Source organism: Trachemys scripta, chromosome 11, assembly GCF_013100865.1.
Source record: "Trachemys scripta elegans isolate TJP31775 chromosome 11, CAS_Tse_1.0, whole genome shotgun sequence".
NCBI lineage: Eukaryota > Metazoa > Chordata > Testudines > Emydidae > Trachemys > Trachemys scripta.
Genome location: NC_048308.1, coordinates 41,708,485 through 41,733,289, shown reverse-complemented (window position 1 = coordinate 41,733,289; position 24,805 = coordinate 41,708,485). Strand labels below are relative to the sequence as shown.

The following is a 24,805-nucleotide window of genomic DNA, read 5'->3' as shown; positions in this document are numbered from 1 at the left end:
CCCCGCTCACTGTCCCCTGACTGCCCCCTCCTGGGACCCCTGCTCCTAACTGCCCTCCAGAACCCCACCCCCTACCTAAGCCTCCCTGTTTTTTATCCCCTAACTGCCCCTTCCTAAGACCCCTCTCCCTAACTGCCCCCCAGGACCCTACCCCCTACCTGTACCCTGACTGCCCAAAACCTTATCCACCCCGCCCCCAGAAAGTCCGCCCCGAACTCCCCCCCCCCGCTCCTTGTCCCCTGACTGCCCCCTCCTGGGATCCCTGCTCCTAACTGCCCTCCAGAACCCCACCCCCTACCTAAGCCTNTGCCCGCGCTTACAAAGCAGCCGGTGCTCCAAAAGCCAGAGCCCTGCTTGCACTTCCCCCTCCTCCCTCCTGAAACTTGACACCACTCCCCTTCTCTCCCTCCCTCCCTGCCGCTTCTCTGGCCCCCGGCCCCCTTACTGTGCTGCAGAGCAGCGCGCTCGACAGCGGGGGAGGGCAGCAAGCTCGGAGCTCCAGACGAACAGCCGGGGATCTGTGAGTGCAGGGAGGGAGGGAGAGAAGGGGAGTGGTGTCAAGTTTCAGGAGGGAGGAGGGGGAAGTGCAAGCAGGGCTCTGGCTTTTGGAGCACCGGCTGCTTTGTAAGCGCGGGCACGCTCTGCATGGGAGGGGGGAGGAGGGGAAGTCCAGACATTGACAAATTCCCCCCGGACGCTATTTTTAACCCGAAAAAGCCGGACATGTCCGGGGGAATCCGGACGAATGGTAACCCTACCTCTGGCGGCCCTGCTCATTAAGCTCCATCATGCTAGGAATCTAACTATACTTTTTCTTGATACAGAGGCAGCAGGGTCTACTATCGGATAGGGCACAGGTCTGGCATTCAGGACAGTTGGGGTAGCAGAGGTACGTCTACACAGCATTTTGGAGTAAGCCTCAGGGTAGAAAGCTCACACTAGCACTCTAAAAGTAGCTGTATAGAAACCACTGTGAAGTTGCGAATGGGGCTGGAGCTTGGGCTGTGAGGCAAATGGAGGGGGGTGGTCTTCAGAGCCTGAACTGCAACTTCAAAGTGCTTTCTATACAGCTATTTTTAGAGGGCTAGCATGAGCCTTCTAGCCTGAGACTTGCTCCAAAATGCTGTGTAGACGTACCTCTGAAATCTTCACAGCTCTGACACTAATCTACTGTGTGACCTTGGAGAAGGTCTGTGCTTCTGTTTCCCTGCTGTCCTGTCTGTCTGATATTTAGACAGAAAATTCTCAGGGGGGCAAGGACTCTCTCTCTCTCACTATGTTTGTACAGCACTTGGCACAATGGGGCCCTCGTTACAGTGGCACCTTGTTGAAATTCTTGACTTAGGACAGTCTATTTGTAGGTTAGTGAGAAGGCCCCAAGCCAGCCTTAACATGGTTGGACCCATTTTACTATGGGTCAGTTTTCCCCTGTGAATTATCCTTGTGTTTTAGATTTAAAAGGCAGAGTTTGTTCTTTATTATTTTAAAATGCAAGAACATGAATTCATAAAAAAAACGTTTCCGTAACAGGAAAGCTGTAAATCAATAGACAAAACTAAAAACATTGACTGATGCTATCTTTCCTATGCCTGTCCGGGGGGGTTGTAAACATAATGGGTTATGTTCTTTCTTGTGCCAGAGGTGGCAATATTGGTCAACTTCACTGAGAAGTTAGCACAGGCAGGTGAGGGTAGGAGTAGTCATAAACCCTGCGCTGTCAACATGTGAGTTAACTAGTAACTACACGGCCATTAGCTGAGGGAAGACAGGTATTTGGAGGTTTCTAGCAGTGAAGATTGACCAGGCACCAACATTTGCTGCCTTTATCCTCAGGCTAGTTTATCATGATATAAGCAAGCAGTGAGCATGTCTACACTGCTGTAAAACACCTGCAGCTGTCCTGCAACAGCTGACTTGGGCTCATAGCTATAAAATTGCAGTGTAGGTATTTGGTCTCAGGCTGGAGCCCAGGCTCTGGAACTCCAGCCCAATGCAATGTTATAGCTGCAAGCCAAAGTCAGCTGACACAGGCAAGCTGGAGGTGTTTTATTGCAGCGTAGACACACCCAGTGAGCTATGTTTACTTTGCAATGTGGTTTGATGGACAGACTGTGTAACAGCTCTTCTTGGGTTAACATGCAACAACTATGTATTGCCTTCCTTTCAGTATTTTTTCCCGCTCAGTCTTGTAGAAGGAAGCAGGGTGTTCGAGTGATTAGAGCATGAGAAAGTCAGTCATTCTTGCTTCTATTCAGGACTCTACCACCAACTCACTACGTGACCTTGGACAAGTCATTAAACCTTTCTGTGCCTCAGCTGGAAATAATTTACCCATCTCTGAGAAGCCCTTTGATATCCTCAAATGAAAGGCAAAGTATCACCACCATTTAATATATATTTCATGTACATATGGTCCTATTGGCTATATGTTGTTACAGGCAGAACATTTCATCCTTCCATAAAAACTGAGGTGCAATACAGTGATGTGTGTATGTACATCTATTATCTGACAGCTCTGATAGTGCTAGGCTGTTATAAGGCATATTTCAAAATTAAAATGGTTCATAGAAAATGTTAAGTTGACAAGCTATTTCAAACATTAGTGCAGGAGGTACAGTGATCTTGTGTTCTCACAGAAAATTTGTTTTTAATCACAACAGCTCCAGAAGCTTCTGGTTTTTCCTCCTGATTATGTGTTTTGTTGCAGGAGAAGGACTGAGTTTTTTGAACTTGTTAGTAAAGGCAATTACAATTGGAATGTCAAAAGCCATCGAGAAATATTTCGGTAAGCGAGTCATTCCTTTGCTTTCCTATTACTTTGGGATATAACCACAATTTGTTTAAGGAGGTCAAGGTCAGGAATACAGATAGCCTTGTTTTAAAATAACTTTCTATAAAACACTTAGTTTGCAGTAATATAATCATTACCAAATATGGGGCCAGATGGTGGCTATAAAGCACAGCCCTGAGTAGGGGAGAAAGGGCTCCTGGAGCAGTTTCTGTTTGAATCTACTTCTATCACAGCCCAGTTCCAAAAGCCAGCAGGGGAGAAGGAGTCATGAGTCCATCCTGCCTTGCTCCTCCCCCACTCATCTTTCTTTCTCACTTCTCCCAACCCAATCAGATATTTTGTTTCCTTTTGCCCACTGATAAAGAGCAAAAGGGTTGAAAAGTTCTCAAACAAAATAACCCTCCACATTTTGGTTGATCTTCCACCTCAACCTGGACCCACCTCTCTCTCTCTTTAATGCCTCTTTCCATGGCTGAATTCCCCTTTCCTCAGTTAGGGACTTGCAAATGCACTGCACTCCATTTACCCCGAAGAGCTGCCAACTGGTGAAAGGTTTGTGGACAGCAATGTAACCTAGCAGGTTGGCCACATTCCAAGTGCCCACCTCAGCCAAGATCTCAGCAAAGACTGAGGAAGGAGGGCAAGGGCAGCTTGGGTTCAAGAGAGACAGATGTCATTTGTGCATGGACCTACACCCATAAGTGTGTTGACACAACCTTTCTGAAATTCCAGCTGTTTCATTTTTGTGTTTGAGGGCTGATGTATGGGCTATTTCCTATTTTTCCATAAAATTTCAACTATTCCTAATTTTAGATTTGGACAGTATATTAGATGCTTCATTTTCAGTGTCTGGGTTCTTCATGTAAGCATCATACTTTTATCTGCATCATGTACTGTACATAAATGTTTGCTACAGCTGAATAGTTCCTTCTAATGTGTACAAAACAGTTGTAGCCAGGTATTAAACTACAGTGAATCAGTGTAGCCCTTATAAATCTTAATTTTTTATTGCAGATAAGCAGTAGAAACTGCTGAAACAGTGTCTGGAATGCCTCTCATGATGATAGGTGGCTACTGTAGCAAGAGAACCTATAAGTAGACAGAGTAATCCAGTCTGTATGATTATATAATAACTCCCTTACTTACATCCTGCATTGTACAGTATAATTATCACCCGTTAAAGGTACAAATAGTAGCAAAATTAGTGATTTGTCTGTAGTGATGCACATTTCTTTTCTAGCATACAATACATTTTCAATCTTATGCATTATCTATATTATATTAGACTTCATAGGTATAATGTGGATATAAAAATATGTTGATGGTTGAAATTTCAAACAGTGCTGCTGTTCCTTCCAGAGGAAAAAGGTGCTAATTCTGACTTTTTATTTATGCATTCAGAGCAGATTTGTTTAGCAATAAGACAAAGGTTTAGTCAGTCTGTATTGTTCATTTCTGTTTTTCAGATCAATGCTAATGACAGCCTGTGACCTCGGAGCTGTGACCAAACCGTGGGAGATTTCAAGACAGGCAAGTCATGATTAATAGCAGGGCTGGGAAGAGGGGGTATTAGCAGGACAATATTCCCAGGGTCCTGACTTACAAGGGAGCAAAACTGCAGTCAATTTACAACAGTATTAATGCAGTTTAAAAAAAAAAAAAAAGGGTAGCAAAGGGTTTCTGCAAGGCATGGCTTATTGCACCATCTTTTCCTTTGCTTGATGTTGCTGAGGAATATTTAGGTACCTGAAGAGATCTTATTTTATATCCTCTCATCTATTAACCTTTTAACTCCATACCAAAAATGGACTTTTTTGGGGGAGGGGGGGTGGAACCACTACCACCACCCCCCCCCCCTCCACATTGCAAACTTTTTTTCCTTTAGATAAACCCAGAGTTACCCTTTACAATGTACAAAATTCTATAGCCAATTGACAATAGCAGAATTTGTCCTAAATATGGAACACCAACAGGGACTGCCATTTGACACACGTCCTAATGGATATAGGATATGCATTTTTTAGCATAATTAACAGATTTATTTTTCTCAGCAGTGGCTTAACATTACAAGATGTAGTTTTAAAAGCCCTATTCAGCATTCCTTACTCAGAAAAAGAAATGCAGTGCTGAGTGTGGCCCTGAGAAATGGATAGAATACCTAGGCATTCATTAACATTTAGGTTTTGGGGAGACAAGCCACTATAGGATGAGACAGTCCTGTAGCTAGAAGGTTGGCTGGGTCAAGACTGGCCTCATCCAAGAGCCCTGACGGCCATCCATTCATCACTGCCAGAAATTGTCCTTGCCCGGCCACCCCCCCAAGCCTCAATCACTGGCATAACCCATCTCCCCTACTATCAGTTCCCAACCTTACCTCAGTGAGTAACATGTAGGTAGAAGGCAGCTCATGTTGGGAGATGAAGCTTGGGATGAATATCCAGCAGCAGAAGGCATCTAGGAGATGGGCCACTGACAGTGTAAAGTGGGTAAATGGCATGAGTGAGTTTGATGGGACTAGTTAAAATGGAGATATCCTATCTCCTAGAACTGGAAGGGACCTCGAAAGGTCATCGAGTCCAGCCCCCTGCCTTCACTAGCAGGACCAAGTACTGATTTTGCCCCAGATCCTTAAGTGGCCCCCTCAAGGATTGAACTCACAACCCTGGGTGTAACAGGCCAATGCTCAAACCACTGAGCTATCCCTCCCCCCTAAAACACAGTGGACTGGAAGACAGAGGCTAGATGAGAAGAAGTGAAATGGAAAGAAGCCAATTTTCTTGGGGATGGACAAGGAGGGACTCTGGTTGGAAGGTGATGAGGTACTAAAGATGCATTACCTCAGTTGCAAACATCCATCCTGTGTGATAAGGGTTTATCAACACAGCTGCAGTTCATGGTCTAGAGCAGGGGTGGCCAACCTGAGCCTGAGAAGGAGCCAGAATTTACCAATGTACATTGCCAAAGAGCCACAGTAATAAGTCAGCAGCCCCCCACCATGACCCCCCCCTCCCATTAGCTCCCCCGCACCTCCCGCCCACTGACAGCCCTGCCGGACAGCGCCTCTCCATCCCTTCCCACACCTACTGATCAGCTGTTCTGTGGTCTGCAGGAGGCTCTGGGGAGGAGGGGGAGGGCATGGGAAGGGGTGAAGCGGGAGCAGGGCTTGTGGCAGAGCCGGGGTTGAGCAGTGAGCCCCCCCTGGCACAGTGGAGAGTTGGCGCCTGTAGCTCCAGCCCCAGCGTCGGTGCCTAAACAAGGAGTCGCATATTAACTTCTGAAGAGCCGCATGTGGCTCTGGAGCCTCAGGTTGGCCACCTCTGGTCTAGAGTGTTAGTGTAATTATTGAATAGGTATTTTTTTAAAGCAAAGAGTTGCATAGCTATTTGGTGTTTTGAATTCGGCTCTTGTGCTGTGTTTAACATATGGGAAATATCTGGTATATATAATGTTACTCTCATATTTTAAAAAGCATTTTGGTATCCATCTCCTTCCAGAGCTCCTATTCCCCTGATGCAGTTTACAAGTAACACTGCAGGACAAAAGTTTGAGGTCCCAAGACTCTTCAATCCCACCTCAGCTATGGCTGCAGCTCATGGCATTACTCAGTTCCCCCTCCACCCCCATAACCCAGTTAGCTTTTCCCATTTCCTATGGTATCAAAAGAGTCAGTTAGGATCTGACTAGCACTTCCTGAATGAGTTTTGGGATATGGGAGAACAGTACTGAAATTCAGGATCATCCACTGAAGTGTAAAACCAAACTATTTTTTAATTAGGACTTCCAAATGCTGCAGTTGAACCTTCCCTTGTGACCTAACTAACATGTATTTTGTAATAAAAATTCAGTCTAGGAGCATTAAGCATCATCAGATTGAGTTTTTCCAAGATAAAAGTAAATACACACACTAATGAAGCCACAGAATGGGGAATCTGTTGACCCTCAACCTCACCTGGAGGAGGAGTCCTGAGAAGGGAGAGAGGTGAACAAAAATACATAAGTGGAAGGGACTAAAAAATAAGCACAAAGTACAAACACTCCAAAAGATTAGGAGAGGGACAAGACAAGAGATACAAAAGGAGACAGACAGAATGTTGAAGAGAGCAGGAGGAAAGGAGACAAGTACATATTGATTATTCATATAGAAGATACTTGGAAAGTCCATAATTGCTGTCAGGCTGTTAAATTATTCCAAAGCAAAGTGTATTAATCCATGATTTTATTCACATGATGGGGCTCCATATAGAAAAAGTCATTCCAAACTGTGAGATAAGATTCTGCAGGTAATTATTCTTAACTTAGATGAAGATTTTAAATCATTTTATAATTTCAGTTCACATTCTTTCAACTGTGACTCATTTTTAAGTTGTAGCAAATGTAAGATCTGATGATTGTTGATAGCCTGTACAAGTGACTGCATAGCAATCTTGCATTTCAATGTTAGAACAGGAAATTTAGAGTAATTCTGAGGTGCAAATTCTATCCTTAGTTCACCCTTTTGTGCCTTGGTATTGCATATGAATGGTTTCTTATCCGTGTACCTCAGAAAAAGTAAGTAGCACAACAGGATGCGTTAAGAACAGAATGTCAGCTTGAGTTTCCAAGCTTTTTGTTATTTAGAGACACACCTTTATCTCAGTAGTTACATATTTGTGGGTGTGCATGACAGCAACTACTTTTTAGTTAAAGCTGCTGTTTATACTAAAGTCACTTGCTGTCTGGGCTTTACTGGTTTCTTTAGGCTTCCAGTGTTTTCAAAAATAATCTTGTTTTGAATACTGCATCCTTCCAAGTAACACATACCATTGTCAAAAATGAAGGCAGCTTCATGGAGTATGGCAAAAGAGTATAATACAGTTCCAAAAGTCAATGCTGCCATTCTTACATTTATTCAAATTTGACAATTTTAATCAGTGTTCATATTTAAATGCCTAAGAGCTACAGTAATTAGAGTGGCTTAGGATACATATAGTACAGAAAAACAAAACTGGGTGAAGAAAGTCTTAGGATTTCACATTAAGTTTAGCTAACACAATTTACCGATTAGCTTTGTTTCTCTAACAACTCAGTTTTTAGAGGCAGCAGTGGCAGTACCCAGAGTGCTCATGTAGACTTTACAAAGTCTTTTTACAAAGATAGTTATAAATTTTATATGCCCACATGGAACTCTCTATTCTATTCTCAAATGCAAAAGTTACATGCTGCTCCAATTTGACTGATCATGGTCAGGCATCAAAAGGAAATCAGAATGTTTTTAGAACAGGACTACAGAAATATAGATATGAGTGTACCTACAGTGTCCCATGACTGAGACCCAACCTCAGGAAGGTACTTAAGCATGTGCCTTACTGTAAGCACATGAATGGGACTACCCAGGAATTTATAATGAGGGGCTTTAAGCAATAAATGTGTGATTCTTACAAATAGCTAACATGAGCCTTAATCTTTAGTGTGATTATATTTTAGGCAGCTGAATTGGTAACCAGCGAGTTCTTTGAACAAGGAGACAGAGAGAGGTCTGAACTCAAACTCACTCCTTCAGTAAGTTTATCATTACTTTTGAACTAGCTACCTGGAGGAGGAAAATTGTTTTCTGGTAATTGCTTTAATTCAGAGAAACAAGTGGGTTTCATGAGAAGAAATACACAAGAGATATGGACAGCCTGCCACCGGAATCTGGTAGTGATATTTAGGGCCTGATCCAAAGGCCATTGAAATTAATGAAAAGACATCTCCCAATTACATCTCTACCCCGATAGAACGCAACCCAATATAAATGAATTCGGATATAACGCGGTAAAGCAGTGCTCCAGAAAGGGGTGGGGGGTTTTCGCACTCCAGTGGATCAAAGCAAGTTCAATATAACACGGTAAGATTTTTTGGTTCCCGAGAACAGCGTTATATCGAGGTAGAGGTGTATTTCTCTCCTGTAGTAGTTCTCTGTGTAGACCTTCCCAAATACATAAGTAAAAAAGTAGCTATGGTACAGGGGATTAGCAGTTAATCAGCCATGGCACTAACAATGTTGGTGCCTTGGACCAAATCTAGCCTGCAATAACTGAAAGTACCATTCCATATCATATGTATTGATATGCATTTCACATAATGCATGTAGAAGTGAAAGCGTGCACCTCACACTAATGAAGTCCCACTGTTACAGAAAATAATTTTACTTTTAAAACACACTTTACTATCTTCAAATAGCAGGGAATTCTAATGCCTTGGTGTATTTCATGCAAATACCCTAGCATCAGCAATGTTAAAAATGAATCCAGGCCATATCAGAAACTGTGCATTTTGGTCAGATCATGGACATGGAGACTCCTTAATATAGTAGAACCCACCTCGCTGAAGCAGCAGGGCAGGGTGTAAGAACAGGATGCTGGGACCATGTGCCCGGATATCTACCTTAGCAGAGCTCCTGAGGGCTCTGGGAAAGCTGTATGCAGCAGCTTTAGAAAGCGGGGAAGGGGGATGTGTTGTTGTGCATGTCCTCAGGGCTTTCTTCCCAACACAGGGATGGCACTGAGGCTGTGGTGCCTACTCCAGCCAGTAAGATGGGGAATTCCCCACAATACGAGTCCACTCCTGCTCTAAGGCCTGAAAGAAAAATTCTACCCCTCCTCTTTACCCCATGGCATTCTCAGTTTCAAGACAAATTACTTGGGCTGGGGATGGGTTGAGGTTTGAGCCAATGTGAACTAATGAGAGTTGATTAAGAACAAATGAAAATTTAAAAAGAAACATTAAAAAATGAAGTTAAAATAAAACCCTGATGTTAAATAAAAGTACAGGTTTATTTTTAAAAATAAGCCTATTTTAGGGTTACCATATTTAGCAAATAAAAAAAAAAAAAAAAAAGGACCCTCCACAGGCCCTGGCCCCGCCCATTTCCCCCCACCCAACTCTGCCCCTTCCCCGCCCCAACCCCGCCCCCTCCTCCCTCCCACTCCCAGCCACGCGAAAAGAGCTGCCTGAGTGCTACCGGCTTCACGGTTTGCCAGGCAGCCCCCAGACCCTGCGCCCCCGGCCGGCGCTTCCCCAGCACAGCTGGAGCCTGGGAGGGGAAGCGCCCACCCCCCAGACCCTGCGTCCCCGGCCGGGCACTTCCCCTCCCAGGCTCCGGCGGCGCAGGGTCCGGAGGCATGGGGGCTGCCCAAAGCTGGTAGCACTCGGGCAGCTCGGCTCTTAAACAGAGCCGAAGAGTCTGGGGAGGAGCAGAGCCGCTGCGGAAGGGGAAGTGCCCGGCCGGCATTTTCCCGGACATGTTCGGCTTTTTGGCAATTTCCCCCGGACGGGGGTTTGATTGCCGAAAAGCCGGACGTGTCCGGGAAAAAACGGACATATGGTAACCCTAGCCTATTTAAAACAGTCTATATTAAAGGCCAAACTTACTGCATCTATTAAAGAAACAAGGTGGGGGAGGTAATATCTAACCATATATGCTAAAATAGGTTCAGTCTTTTATTTAGCTCTGACACTTAGTGCCTTTCCTAGACCTGAAGAGCTCTGTGTAGCTCTAAAGCTTCTCTCGCTCCCACCAACAGAAATTGGTCCAATAAAAGCTATTACCTCACCCACAGTATGTCTCTGATATCTTGAGACCAACATGGCTACAACTCTGCAAATATCTATTAAAGTCATTTAAATTCATTACAAACAATATTAAGTAGTACATGCATGCTGCCAACTTTCTTTAAAAGTCACCCCATACAACTGGTGGATGTCACCGGCTAAGCACCTGAAACCAGTTTGTTGAACTGCTAAACCAGCTTTTGATAGCAGTAGCCTCTTCTGCAGATGCAGAGAGCAGATACTTTCTTCAGTTCAGTTTGTTCAACAAATTCAGTTCCATAACTAGTTCATTCAAAGTTAAGAAACCAACTGAGAGTTGAGGTAGTGGATGGGGGGAGGGGAGGGAGAGAAGAAGGAGGAGGAGGAGGAAAGCTTGTTTTCCTCTTCCAATTTATTAATAAAGACTAGGTGAGAGAGGATAGAGGAGTTCTAAAATCTTGAACCATATGGTGACCAGAAATAATCACATGAATTCATGAACTACACACAATACTTCCTTTGTTAAAGGAAACTGTTTTAAATGGAAAACGTTTTGATAATTTTTTTCTTGCGTATCCAGCATTTAAAGGTAGGTTTGTTCAATTAAAAAACAAAAACTGCTGGTTTTGTGCATTTTTAATTGCATTTGAATTTCCATCCAAGTAGAGCTTGACACAAATCACAAGTAAAAATTTAATCTGGTAAATTTAAAAAAAAAAAAAGCCACGCATCATTCACCATTTTCTAATATAATAAAGCTGTAGAAATTAAGCAACTGATTAAGTTGAAATTAATCTATATAATTGCTTTAATATATATACTGTATCTTCCTCATTAGCAAAAAGATGCTCCAAATTTAGCGTGAAGGCTATATTTAGTTGGCTTTAATTGTTATCAACAATCTCTCTTTAGGAAAAGAGCTAAAAGTACAAATATAGGACAATTAAAATCAATTATTTAAATCAAGGTTACCTCCTTGCTGATTTAAATCATGATTAAAAATCTTCGGATGCATCCGAAGAAGTGGGCTGTAGTCCACGAAAGCTTATGCTCTAATAAAATTTGTTAGTCTCTAAGGTGCCACAAGTACTCCTGTTCTTTTTGCAGACTAACACGGCTGCTACTCTGAAACCAGCCATAACACAGGTCACTTCAAACAAAACAAAAAACAAACAGATACTACTCGTGAATCTAGAGAAACTAAGACAAAGTGGTATCCTCTGACTGTCCACACAAGGTAATTTTCTTGCAGTAAGCTTACAAAACAATCTACACGGAACAAAGAATGGGATTTTCAGAAATACCTACATTACTTAAGAGTCCAGGTTAAAATTTTCAAAATCCCACACAAAGTTCTACTCTCTCTTCTTTAAGTGAGCTCTTGGATCACATCTTCGGTTTCCACTAGGATATCATTAGATAAACAGTCAAATTCAACTTACAAATTTCATAAACAAAGCTGAAAATAAAAACAGTTGATTTTTCATGCTAGACAAAGGGCTAGAAAGACTGTAAACACCGATTACTGTTTGTGAAGTGTTCAGTTTGTAACAGTTTGACCATAGTTCCAAAGTGCTGGATAAAGCATCTGTAAAATATTCTATTTTAATGTAACACTTTCTTCCCCCTCCTCCCTTCAGGCTATTTTTGATCGGAACAGGAAAGATGAACTACCCAGGTTGCAGTTGGAATGGATTGATAGCATCTGCATGCCTCTGTATCAGGTATTTTTTTTTACTTCTACAATTGTAGAATCAGAACACTGGTCCTGCATCTCCGAGAGAAAGAGGTAGCTTATATAATAGTCTTAGACGCAGTCTGAATCTTTAAATCACTGCATTTATTCATGCAGTAACTTGAAGCCTTTAACTTGCTTCCTTTTTCAACTTTACTCAAAATATTAAGCTGAAAACAGAAAATTTTGAATTTACTGAAGTTTAGATGATTGTTGTACAGTAAATATCATTTCTCTTTAAATTTAAAAGCTTCAAGGGCAAGGATCTTTTTCATCATTCTGCCTGACATATGAGACAACATCAACATTATACCAGGGCTATACTGTGCAAAATGGTTTATTCAATGGATAATTCTGACTCAGCATTTTATATATATATATATATACACACACACACACACACACACACACACACACACACACACACCCCTGAACAGCTATGGCCCAAGGGAAAACACAGGGCTGAATTATTCCACTCCAGTTCTGGCTCTTCTCCAAGCTCAGAGTGTCTGACAGAAGCTTTGGAGGGGCATTCCAGGCCAGGGCCTCTGAAATCACTGGAGATGTGGCCCTTATTTCAGCAAGTACCATATGTTGTCTAACCCATAATGTGCTCCTATGATCAGGCACCCAGAGATTAACTTGTGTTCCTAGTACAAATCAGATGCATATAAAATAGCTATGTTAGGGGCTGCACATGAGCAGAATCTTCCAGTTTAATCCAGACATTTAAAGCCAGGAGGTACCTCTGCGTGCAAGTTTTGAATATAGAGGACACTTCATAAACAGTAAATGGGCTAGAACAAACAGATCCAGAATTTTGCCCACATGGAACATACAGTTCACTATTTTAGTTCTGTTTTTAAATACAAGGCACAGCTATACAAGAATGGCTAAAGATGGACAGTAATGCTTTACAATCTTAACCACAAGTCACTGAGTCAACACCTTTGACACCTCCTTGTCAGCCAGACTCAGCAACAAACCCTTCACTCTGTCTCAGGCTAGCCTCCCATGGAAGTCAGAGGGAATTTTGCCTGAATAAAGACTGCAGGATTTGGCCATCAGTGCACAAAATATGGGGAACAGATACATTAGAAAATTAATATCTACTGAGGCATTAAAGGGGGACTTACTGTATGTTACCAGAATGGCCAACTATTTACTTTGAAATCTGTGCAAGAGTTGTGCTCTCCTCCTGCACAGCCTTGTGCTCCCAGAATTCCCTGTGACTTCAACAGGCATTTGAGTGTACACGGAATGAAGGATGGGCGTTTAATAGCAGTTCCAGTCTGTTCACACTAACTCCATTGCTCAGACATGTAATTGTGTGATTTAGCTCTTATCCATAAGAAAAATATTGTTTTAGGAATTTGTCTTCTAATTATGAGCCACATGTCACTAGTAGCTGCTAAAGCAGAGGGGAAAAGTGGAGGCACATGAGCAGGCAGCTTCCAAATAAGTGAAAAATGGGCATTAACAAAACAGTCTTTACAATTAGCAATCCTACCTTTATATAAAGATAAGTTCTCTTTCAATGTCCATTTCCCCCCTTATTTATTTTTGCTAGTCTTATTTTCCCCAAACATGACAAGCTCATTAGGAATCCAAATCCTTATGCCAGAAGTCATGATTTATTTGTGACAGTGTCTTTAATCAGAGAGTACAATAAAGCAGGCTGGGCAGAGAATCAAAGCAGCCTCTGTGTGAATGGACTAGATCTGAACACTAAAGCACTGGTTAGTTAGCTCCATCCTAGCAGGAGATCTGTGGGGAATATATTCACATCTGATTCCCCTCTTTTCTGCTGTCTTTGCATCATGCTGTGCAGCTATTAGCCTGCTGCTCAACAACTTAAAAAAAGAGAGACACCATCAAACCTTGAAGTCATTGCAGCACCAGCCTTAGGGGTAAACAGAAAACTTGATGTCACAGTATCACACTGTGAGCTACCCTCTGGAATATAAAGCCAAGTTTTAATTTCCATATCCAACTTAATCAAACCTCCGTATACTCATCGCATCACTGATGCGCAAAGGCACTGTAAATTCTCTGTTTACAGATAGTAAGAAACCTTTTTTAGAGCTGCACTATATGCACCACAAATATTTCAAGTTCAGGGGTTTTTACTCTTCCATATACATTTCTCTTTTAATTTTAACCTTTGTAACAAATGGTACGTATCATGGGATACAAAAGTCCCAGTTATAGATACATCCAAGACTTGTGAATGAAGCATGAAGAGGTGGAGTATTGGTGAACAATAAGAATTAACAAAACCTGAGCAATGCTTATATAATGCACTGGCATACAGTTTAGAAGTTAATGGTTTGAATAAGTGTAGAATTTTATATCTAGTATTGCAATTTTGGTATAACATTAATCCAAACAATAATCAAGGATACATGCCTGTAGCCATTTCCCCACTGAAGTCAGAGGGGAGTTTGCGTTTAGTAAGACCTGCAGTAAAAAGCCTACAAATCATGCTGATTAACTTCAGATAAATGTAATAATGCTATTGTACATTCCTCCAAAGCTTCAGTTAAAGGAAACCAAAATGAGAAAGAAAAAGCAGAAACAGACACTTCCAAAGGTTTTTTGTATCAATTATTAAAAATGTAAACAGACAAGCCCACTCACCAGGTCTAGCTCCTGCTAATGTAGCCCTCCCCTTAATCCTTAGGCTGCTCTAAATTATTATGGTGGCTAGGGCCATCCCTAATGGATCTCTTCACTAGTCAAGGGTTGCTGGAGTGCAATGCATTTTCAGCTCTCTTCCCTCATGTTCTCAACCTGCCCAGTAATGCCCCCTCTCCTGTTGCACTGCAGAGGTCAGTTTCAGTCACCTATAAGTGTTTTTCTTATGAGGGTGTTGTTGGCTGCCTTTGACTTTCCCATGATCCAAGAGATCAAAGACCAGGAGTAATCAACCTAAATTAGCTACTGCAAAAGTGTGTAAAACTGCAGTTAGCTATGACCTTTCAGAGGAGGCCCCATAGAGATTAAATTACTTTTCTGCCCTGAATACATTGGTTGCTTCCAATAAGCGAGGATGGGGCACACAAGCACAGTAACATTTTTGCACATGCAGTTGTGCAATAACCCAGTTTAATAATACAAAGAAAAACTAACAAGTTTGAATTTGTCTTTAGAAAGCATTAAAAAGAAATCAAAATATTTCAAAAAGTTGGTTATATGGGCATTTAAACATTTTGTTGGTTATTTAGTTTAATTGTTAGCCAGTGTTGTTTTAAGTTATAAAATTTAAGAGATTTGAAATTTTCCAATTCCAGTGCTTGTAATAATCAATTTTGATTCTTTCCTCCTTCTGTGCATCATATGGTTGTGAAGATAAAGAATCAGGAAGCTCTTATTATATTTAAGATGCTATAACTTTATTGAATTTACTCTTCTTTATAACTAGATGTAATGATTAGTGATCAGAATATTTTATATGACACTGGAGTTTTGTTTTGAGTTACAGTACATCTATCTATTTCAAAACTGGAGCATTTAAATAATTTGAGACTTTCATTATGCTTTAATGCCCAATGTTTATTCTTCATTAAGAATTACCATGGGAAGCACTCAAATAGAAGATCAAACTTAGTAGCTTAATTTAGTAATTCCAAAAACTTAGCTTTTTCCTTGTAGAATATTTCAAGCCCCGATACAGGCTCAGTATCACCGTATAAATAATAGTAGTATTGCCTCCACTGTTTTGGCTAGGACACTCTTCAGAAGAGGAGAGAAACAAATTTGTCTAAAGCAGAAAAATCTAGGGCATCACACTGAACATGAAGTGACTGTGTGTGCTAACTATTAGATGCGCTCACAGCATGTGGAAGAGCACTTGGGGTGCAGTTTTACAGTTCCAGTAGATATTGGACACACATGTACACAGTTTCCCCTGTAACTAGAATAACTCAGCATTTGTGAAGCATTTAAGACAGATTAATTTGCATTTCACAGATCTTGAGGCACTAAAAGCCTCCATGCAAGTCGTGTTCAAGTTTCAACAGCACAAGGATTGTTTTCTAGACTGTGGTTGCATTTTGCATGCACCTAGGGCAGGGTTGACCTTAAAGCTTTGATTTCCCTAACTAAGACTAGATTACAGCCCTCCATATGAGGCGCAGATATAGAAAAATATAAATCTGATCAGAGATCTTCACAAACATTAAGGATTTGACTTCAAACAAAAGATGCTAACACAAATCCCCCTGCTGCTCACTGCACTGTTGGGCTGAGACAGTAACATCATGAATAGCAAGGCCTAAGGTCAAACTCTGCTTCTGGGTGTATAAATACATAGTCAAGTAGTCAGTGACAAAGGGACGGCAGCTATTTTACATTTAAGGGAGATGTCTTTGTGAAGATAAAGAAATGCACAACTGCATGCTTCTACCTTGGCACCGGGAATGGCTGCTTATTTCAGTTTTAGTCAAGACTCTTTTGGGTGCCAGAAGCTGTGAAGTTTAATGCTCAAAAGAAATTAATTTCTACATCTCCATGAAAAACACATTTTTGGGGGGGGGATTGGAGAAGGGGAGAGAGAATCTCTCTGTTCCAAACATTTTCTGTGTTTTAGACTTCATGTTGAGGGACAATAAGAGTCCCTGCTTCTTTATCCGACAGTATTCTTACACACACACCAAGGAAGAAATCAGGTTGCTTCCTCCATGTACTTTGATATCCCTATCTTGCTAATCCTCATTAAACAGCAGATCATCTCTGACCCTGTAATTACACGGTCTATGAGTAATGTTTATAAAATGATGTCACTACTACAACCCTCTAACTTATTCAGTTCATATTCAAAAGTGGATCAAAGGCAAAGGCTTTTAGCAGTAGTAATGCTTCTGTGACCCACAGGGAGAACAGACAGAAATCCCCAAAGATTACAGCACCATAGAAGGGAGGACTCACCACTACAGCACCCCCTCACCGCTGGGCATAGCCTAGCAGTTCTGTCCTGTGTTGTACCATCTGGCCTGCTGCTTCTTTTGATGTGGCCCTCCAGTCAAGTCACTTTAAAATCTCTCTCCTTCCAGGATAATAGAAACAAACGTCCAATCGCTCCATCTGAGCCCACTGGCCCATATATCCTTTTACTCAGGGCTCTCAAAAGCCTGTATTCCTTTTTGTCAGGATCTTTATGCCATCTTCCACGGTGGCTAGTAAGGGAACACAGACCCATCCTCTACATGGGATTCCAGTCCAGAGACCCTAAGACAGGTAATCAAGGCTTACTGCACCAGACTTCTTCCTACCCAGCCTTGCCACTCATCCTGCAAAAACCTTTCTGTTCTCTACAGGTCTCTTTACTCCCTACTAAAGTAACTACAGAGGTTCTCCCTGTAGCCCCCTGGTGGTCTAACCTTCCTCTGTTTATCCAGCCCCTCCCCAGCTGGGTTTCATCATTAATTAGGCCTACCACAGCCTCCAGATGCAAGCAGTATTGGCCTCCCTAGCCCACATTCACCTTTTCATCACCTGTGTGGGGTAGGCATCCCATCATAGGCAAACACTTTGTTAAATGACTTGGACCAAAAGTTTAAGTTACTATTATAACTATAAGGGGGTGCAGAGTGACCTTTCACTATTCCATTAGAGCAAGACAAAATAAAGAGAGTTTGGCCCACATCCACAAAAGGTACTTAGACACTTAAATCCCAGTTTTAGGTATGCTAAGTGGCTGCTGCATTGGGTCCCATTGAAGCAGCAGCACTTACAACTTTTAGCTCAGTGGTCAGAACATTCACCTGCGCTGAGGGAGGCCTGGGTTGGTTTAGCCCCTTCTGCCTGAGGGGAACAAAGGATTTGAACATGGGTCTCCCACCTCTCAGGAGAGTGCTCTAACCACTGGGTAAAGTTATAATGTAAGCATAGGTACTTGCACCACTCCCATATATGATGCACTGGGGAACATGTGGGGTCAGAGAGCCTGGCTGGGGAGGTGGCAGAAGCCTGCCCCCTTCACTCCCCGCCCAGGCCTGGCTGCTGGGAGCAGGGGCTGAACAAGGCAGAGTTTCCACCCCCCTAGCACATGTCCAGCTTGCTCAGCCCCTGTCCACAGCAGCGGGGCCCAGGTGGGGAGCAGAGGTGGCGGGCCACTTTCTCAGGCAGCTACCAAACTGCACAGAGGCAGCAACTTGGAGCAGCTACCCACAGCCAACGTGAGAAGCAGCAGCTTCCCATCCTCCCTGCCTGGGCTCGGCTGCCAGGGAAAGTGGCCGAGCGAGCCAGAAACGTGTCGGGGGAAGACGAAGTGGGAAAAGACAGAGCCCTTCCCCGCCGCAGATAACGCTGATGGAGTGAAGAGAGCACGGTGGTCCCCGGGCTGGGTGCAGGGCCAGGGGTCACTTGGGGAAGGCAGCGGGAGCAGGTTCTCTGGCCTCTGCGCAGCTGCAGGTAGGGGCATTGCCCGTACCCTGTGCCTCCCCTCCTGAGGTGTCCGCAAGCTCAAGAGAAACACTGCTGCTGAGAGTTGCCCCAGGGCTGGGCTGGCCCCTGCTGGGCCCAGAGGCACATACTCTCCAATCCTGTGGCCCCAGCCCCCTATGAGCCGGCGGGATTGGTTGCCCTGACTCAGGGAGGTGGGGCTGGAAGTTCCTCCCAGAGGCAACACGTGGGGCTGTCATGTGCTCTCCCCTTTTACATTGTGTCCCCCAGTATTAGCAGGCATGAGTCATCTATGCCCATCCCATTAACTTCTCTGGCAGTTGTGTGTGGATTGAGGCAGGCACCTAACACATTATCACAAGAAATCACTTAGGCACCTAAGTCACCTGGGTCCCAGAGAGGGGTTCCTGGCTGTGGATTGCTAGCAGAGATAAGCACCTGCCTGCAGCCCACACTCAGCACCTATATATGAGAAGGGCAGGGCTTATGCCCCCCCCCCCCCCCCGCTCTTATCAGCATCGCTCGTTAGCTCGTTGAGATGGCTCCTTGCCTAACGTGTTGGCTTTTGTGGATCATATTCTGAGCTGCAGGTCTGTCCCCGGCATTGTACAGGGAGCTTCGACACCTAACTCAGGCTTCGGGGATTGCAGTGTTGTTCCTGTGATTTTTCCAGAAGTTAGTCATTGCAACACTCAATATTGCAACACACGAGTCCCTTTGTAGATCCAGGCCTTTGTGCCCTTCACAAGAAGGGAAGCTTAAGGATCACAGACATGGTACTAAATCCGGATTCAACCTTTACTCAGCTACAATCCCCATTGAATTCAGTGAAAGTTTTGATGTGAGAAAAATTGAATTCAGGATTTGGATATCACCTGACAAAGTGTGCTTCTGCACAGAATTTATTGTATGGGATGGTTTAAAAGACGTTTGCAAATATAGGGCCAAGTCTTGAATTCCTTACTAAGGTAAAATCTAAAACTGGTTGTATGCAGCCAAAACTGTGTTCATGAACATACATTTAAATTCCAACCAGCATTTTTGTTCAAATCATGTTTCTGTCTCTTATACTCATGAACATGTGTGTGTGAAGGGTTTTTTGTTTGTATGAATGTTTCTTTGTACACCTACCCACATTTGCTAGTGACAAAGGCTAGTTGTACATAGAGGAGAGTGCTCACTATTTTTGTTAGGGTTTTTTCTCTACTTAAAAAGGTTAAATCATCCAATTAGTGAGGAAAAACACTCCCATGTGACTTAGTCAGCCAGGTAAACCCCACAAATAGTGAATAGCCTCCAGTCACAGTTTGGGAACAATCCATTGTCTGAAATGTGCTCACAATTTTTTAAAAAGCAAATGAATGAATGAATGAAAATCAAAACCTGTTTGTAAACAGAAAAAGGGATAGATCCTTCAGAAAATGTATATAAATGAATAATTTGATCAATGCTGACCAATTTTCATTTAAGTTAGTTTTGCCTAAGTACAGGTTTCTGAACTTGATTATTCCCTAGTGAGGGCTGAAAAGGATATCTTTCTAAAATTTCGGATAGGTGCTAGAGAATACCACAGAGAACTGGGCATTTGGAAGCATTCGTTTGTGACAGGTAAGTTGAGCACGGACGTTGAAAGATTATGTGTCCATGCTTTCGGAGAGAGCCTGCCTGACACAGATGATTAAGGCATATAGTCTCAGCATGCAGTATGTGACACAATATAGACAAGGTCTGGCATAGATGGTGGCAGATTAAGTGACGGTTTCATTTTCTGCTGCGAATGTTGACATCCATGGGGCACTGCTGCTAAAACCTTTCAAGGCAGAGCAGCAGCTGCAGCAATGTCTGCTATGCTCACAGAAAAGTCTGCCTCAGGAAAAACTAGATCTGGCTAATTACACTATGTGGCTATGCCAGAGGGTTTGGTAGCTAGGGATCAAATTGGGGGTAGGGGCTTCCACAAGGAAAGGGGCTTCTGTGGTTCTTAAACTGGAGCAGAAGTACATGGTTCAGCTTCAGAGTCTTTTTGTTGGAGAGGTTGCCTAGGAATATTTCTACCAGCAACGAACCCAAACCAGATCAGCCAGTCCAACATGCCTTGAATTTTCAGGAAGTTCAGGTTCACATCTGATTTTTAAGGCTCTGGTTCATTTTCCAAGTTCTAGTAGTGGAATGGACATTGTTGGAGTATCTTTCCAACCTCATTCTCCTAAGCTAAGAATAATATGTTTATTTCTACTGTTTCAATTCTGGTGGATAGAGAAGAGGGAAGGAATGCAGTTCAGGATCAACATGGAGCACTATAGACGGGAAACCAGAAAAAAATAATCAAAGGAGTAAGTTGACGGGCACTTCCCCAGTTAAGTGATGCATTGTGAACAATGACTATGGGAAGTATGGTGCCAGAGGCACAATTTTTGAAGGGTCTGGGGCAAAATTGGTGAAGAAGAATTGCCTGCCCAACACTGTATCCATCTACACTGTTATGCATCAACTCTTGTGTCTAAGAATTTACACATTTTTATTACAACTGACACGAAAAGATCTCAGTATCTCTCTCTGTCTTTCCTTCCCCCAGTCTCTTAGGTGGTATTTTGTTGTAAATATGTGATTTTAGTGGGGTTATTGAAGGAAAACTGGATCAAAGAAGTGGCACGTTACATTGCCACTGATCATGTGGGAATATTCAAGCTTTCACAGACCATCTGGAGGAGGGAGAGACTCAGCCCTTCAAGGGACAGAATGCTTCATGTTGCTCCTCAAGCAACAATATAGTCAACAGAGCAGTGTTATTTACAGGCCACAAAGGAAACCTCATCCACTCCTCTGCTGGAATGACAAGTCAATAACAGTTTTTGAGAGAATGACTGAATAGGTGAAATAATATTGGGTGAAATGAAGTCACCGGGAGATCTGCCATTGACTTCAGTGGAGCCAGATTTCACACATTGAGTTCAAAGGCTTTTCAACATCACCTAAAAAAAAAAAAAAAAAGGTGGTGAACTATTTGTGCAATTACACAATTTTCAGATAAGATGATGACAGAATTAGCTGGCCACTACACGGAAAAGGAATGAGTGGTGAATGAAGACGCATATTCAGAGCAAAGGAAATGGATTGAAAAGTTGGCAAATAAGGTAGAAAAGACAACCAACAGAGTGAGTACAGCAAATCTGAAAGAAGATAAATGGATAATTTAACAGCCATTCAGTTTTCAAGAAAGACAAAGAACAAACTATATTGCATCAGAAAAGGACTAGAAATGATGATGGATGAAACACTTTTAAGCGTTGAACTCAACAGAATCACAGTTACCTGCAGAATTCCCCAGCTGAGGATAAATTTAAAGACCTAAATAAGGATATGACACTGATATGGATTAACGAGTTTTTCAAAATTTATTTAACGGCAAGGCAGAAGGCATTGATCGCTCCTCAAAACAAATGTTGAAAGGAAAGGGATAGAGTCATCTCATATTTTGCCCAAACTGTTAAAATATGTGGGATCAAGAGCAAAACCAGGAATTGCAGAACCAAAAAAAACATTACATTGGTATTCCATCTTCTCATGGGAAAAGGAATATACTGATTCCTTGGTTTTATTAAGTTATTATGAACAGATGGATTAGCAGTTTGCCTAGAAACTGTAGCAACACATCAATTGAGCTATTTCAATAGATTTCCAATCTCTCAGTCACATTTCTTCCCTTTGACAACAATTTTGACTCTGATCAGAGTACACTTTTCTACAAAGCACTTACATGTATAATATACTTTTTCTTTATTATAGCATATGGGTCATTTTTATCAATAAAAAAGTTTGTTTTATGAATCCATCCAGCCATAACTTTATTAGAAACAGATATTGCAGCATTATTTTTCATAGTGTACAGAATGTTTTGCTATCACCAGAAGGAAACTTTAATAACAGTTCAATGCAGAGGATGTTGCATATATTTTGTGTGCCATATCACCCCTCCTCAGTTTGCTCCTGCACCACTGGGGGTCTCTACATCCAGGTGGATTCATTCCCTAGGGAGGGCAGGCACTGTGTTCTTTACTGCCCTCCTTTGGAAGTTTCATTGGAGATAGCAGCTGTAAATTATATTGGTAGGCTCCAGAAAACTTCACTGGCAGAAGTCTCGAAGGAACACAATGATTAAGTGCATCTTCTAGCTGCGCTAGCCACACACCTTCCGGGGCAAGATTTTGGGGGCTGTGCTCGTCCCTGATGGGCTACCCAACATGGGGAGAGTGCAGTCTTTTTCTACAACTGCAGCCTCCTCTTGTGGTGCACTTAACTCTTTTTTGGAGTTTTAAATCTGGATCTGACAACAGAAGCTGAAACAAAACAAAAGTATAAACAAAGCAAAGTTCTCACACAACTTCATAAAGAGACTTCTGGAAGCTATTCAAACTGTTGTCCTTCATCTTCTGTAGCAAGACTCCAGAAAACAGACTTCTTTTAGCAAGAGAGATTTGTTTATCAGTACTGTATGTAGCGATAGCAAACCAAGGGATGATTTTGGTTTTGCAGAACATCTTCTGTCAGACTAAAGCTGTGGGGGCTCAGCTGTAGGTCCCATTTTCCTCTGACCTCAAAATATTCAAGGAGTTTCAGATAAATGGTTCACCTTTGGCCCATATATTCTTTTATGAAAGCCACATCAGCAAAACTTGGGGTCCAATTCAGCTCTGTTGTGACCCCATCGACTTTAGTAGAGCATCACATATTTCTACCTCATCTGAATTTCTCTCTATGGCTTTCTGGTCGCTAACTCTCCCTTCCAAAATCAGGAAGTTCCTACACAATAAAAATGAGTAATTAGAAATGAGTGGATTCCAAAGCAGAGTAAACACTGAGACCTATAACATTCTGACATGCTCAAAATAAAACAGAATTTTTGTGCTCTTATTGCATAGCTTGCTTTATAAATATTAGACCTGCAGCCATACTTCCTTGGGCTGCAGTCTTGTCAAAGCTGATACATTAAACAAAGTCAGAACTGGTCAATATTTAGATAGGAGCCTCCAATGAAAATCCTGGCACTTGCAGAAAATGGTAATTGTGATTCAGTAGGTGCCATTCTTTCCCTGACTCAGTTTGGCTTTTGGTGAGATGCTGAGTGTGATTTACACAGCACATTGGACTACCTGAGAGAGGTCTTCTCTCCCAAGCCACACTGCTCTGGGGACCCTTAAGGAAACAGTCGTCCTGAGATTTAAACTGTCTGGGAGCTGTAAGCTAAGTGCTCTTAGCAGAGGCTCCCCCACTCTGGAACTTACCTCACTAGTCTGACAGAGCTAATTTATTAACTGTTGGAGCACAAGGCAAGACCCCATCTCATACCATAGGCTTATGCCTGCAGTGATTGGATGTAGGGCTCCAGCGGAATGCTTATTTGGGCAAATGTATTTTTCCTTTGCAAGCTGTGTTTTATTAAATAATGTCCATGTGCCAGGAATTCATGTTTGGAGTTTTAGTAGTAAAGGACACAAACAGTTTAGTATGTTCTTTTAGCAGCAACTTCTATGATAGAAAACTCAGCACCCTTTCTGGTAACTTTGTCACCAGGAGACATTCCTTAAACACACTGACTGAGCTGCTGTCAAGGACCACAATGGTCCTGGTTCAATGCTCATCGCGTCTATATGGATATTGAACACAGGATAGATTCTGATCCTTTACTCATGCTGACTAGCATCTTCCTCCATCAGTAGCCCCATTGACATAGTCAGCAGGGATCAGATCTTCAGAGCATGAGGGTGCCATTATTACACAGCACAGAACACCACACTAAGGGTATGTCTGTACTGCAATGAGAGGTATGATTGCACAGGTGTGGGTATACCTGCACTAGCTTTAATTAAACTAGTATGGCAAAAATGGCAGTGAAAACGGAATGGCACTTGCCTGCCATGGCCCTGGCTACACACCTGCATTGCCAGCCCACACTGAAGCCTGTCATCCATGTCTTCACTGCTAGCATAGGAGAACTTACTCAAGCTGCACTCACACCTCCACTTGCAGTGCAGGCATACCCTAATCTTTACGCCACCTCTGTAAGGTAGGCAAGGTTTACTATCCACATTTTACAGATGGGGGAAATGGGGCAGCGGGGTTCATTAACCTGTCCTAGGCTGCAGAGGAAGTCAGTGTCAGCCAGGATAAAAAGTCAAGAAATCCTGTCCCTCGATTCTCCGCTCAGACTACTTGACTATATGCACCAGTTAGTAACAGGCAACATTTGTAACAGCTGCAGCACACTCTGTTAAAGCCAGTAGTATGCCAGTCAAAAACGTATCTAATCTTACCCTCTTTGATCC

The 24,805-nt window shown here is 42.6% G+C and overlaps 1 protein-coding gene across 1 annotated transcript in view; it reads left to right on the top strand.

The window, feature by feature from the left end:
* PDE11A (phosphodiesterase 11A) overlaps positions 1 to 24,805 on the top strand; it is a 237,067-nt gene that overhangs the window by 202,763 nt on the left and 9,499 nt on the right. Inside the window, exons 16-19 of the mRNA XM_034785945.1 lie at positions 2,708 to 2,785; positions 4,258 to 4,325; positions 8,259 to 8,329; positions 11,983 to 12,066. Of these exons, the coding sequence (XP_034641836.1) occupies positions 2,708 to 2,785; positions 4,258 to 4,325; positions 8,259 to 8,329; positions 11,983 to 12,066 (301 nt within the window). The remainder of the gene's footprint in view (positions 1 to 2,707; positions 2,786 to 4,257; positions 4,326 to 8,258; positions 8,330 to 11,982; positions 12,067 to 24,805) is intronic.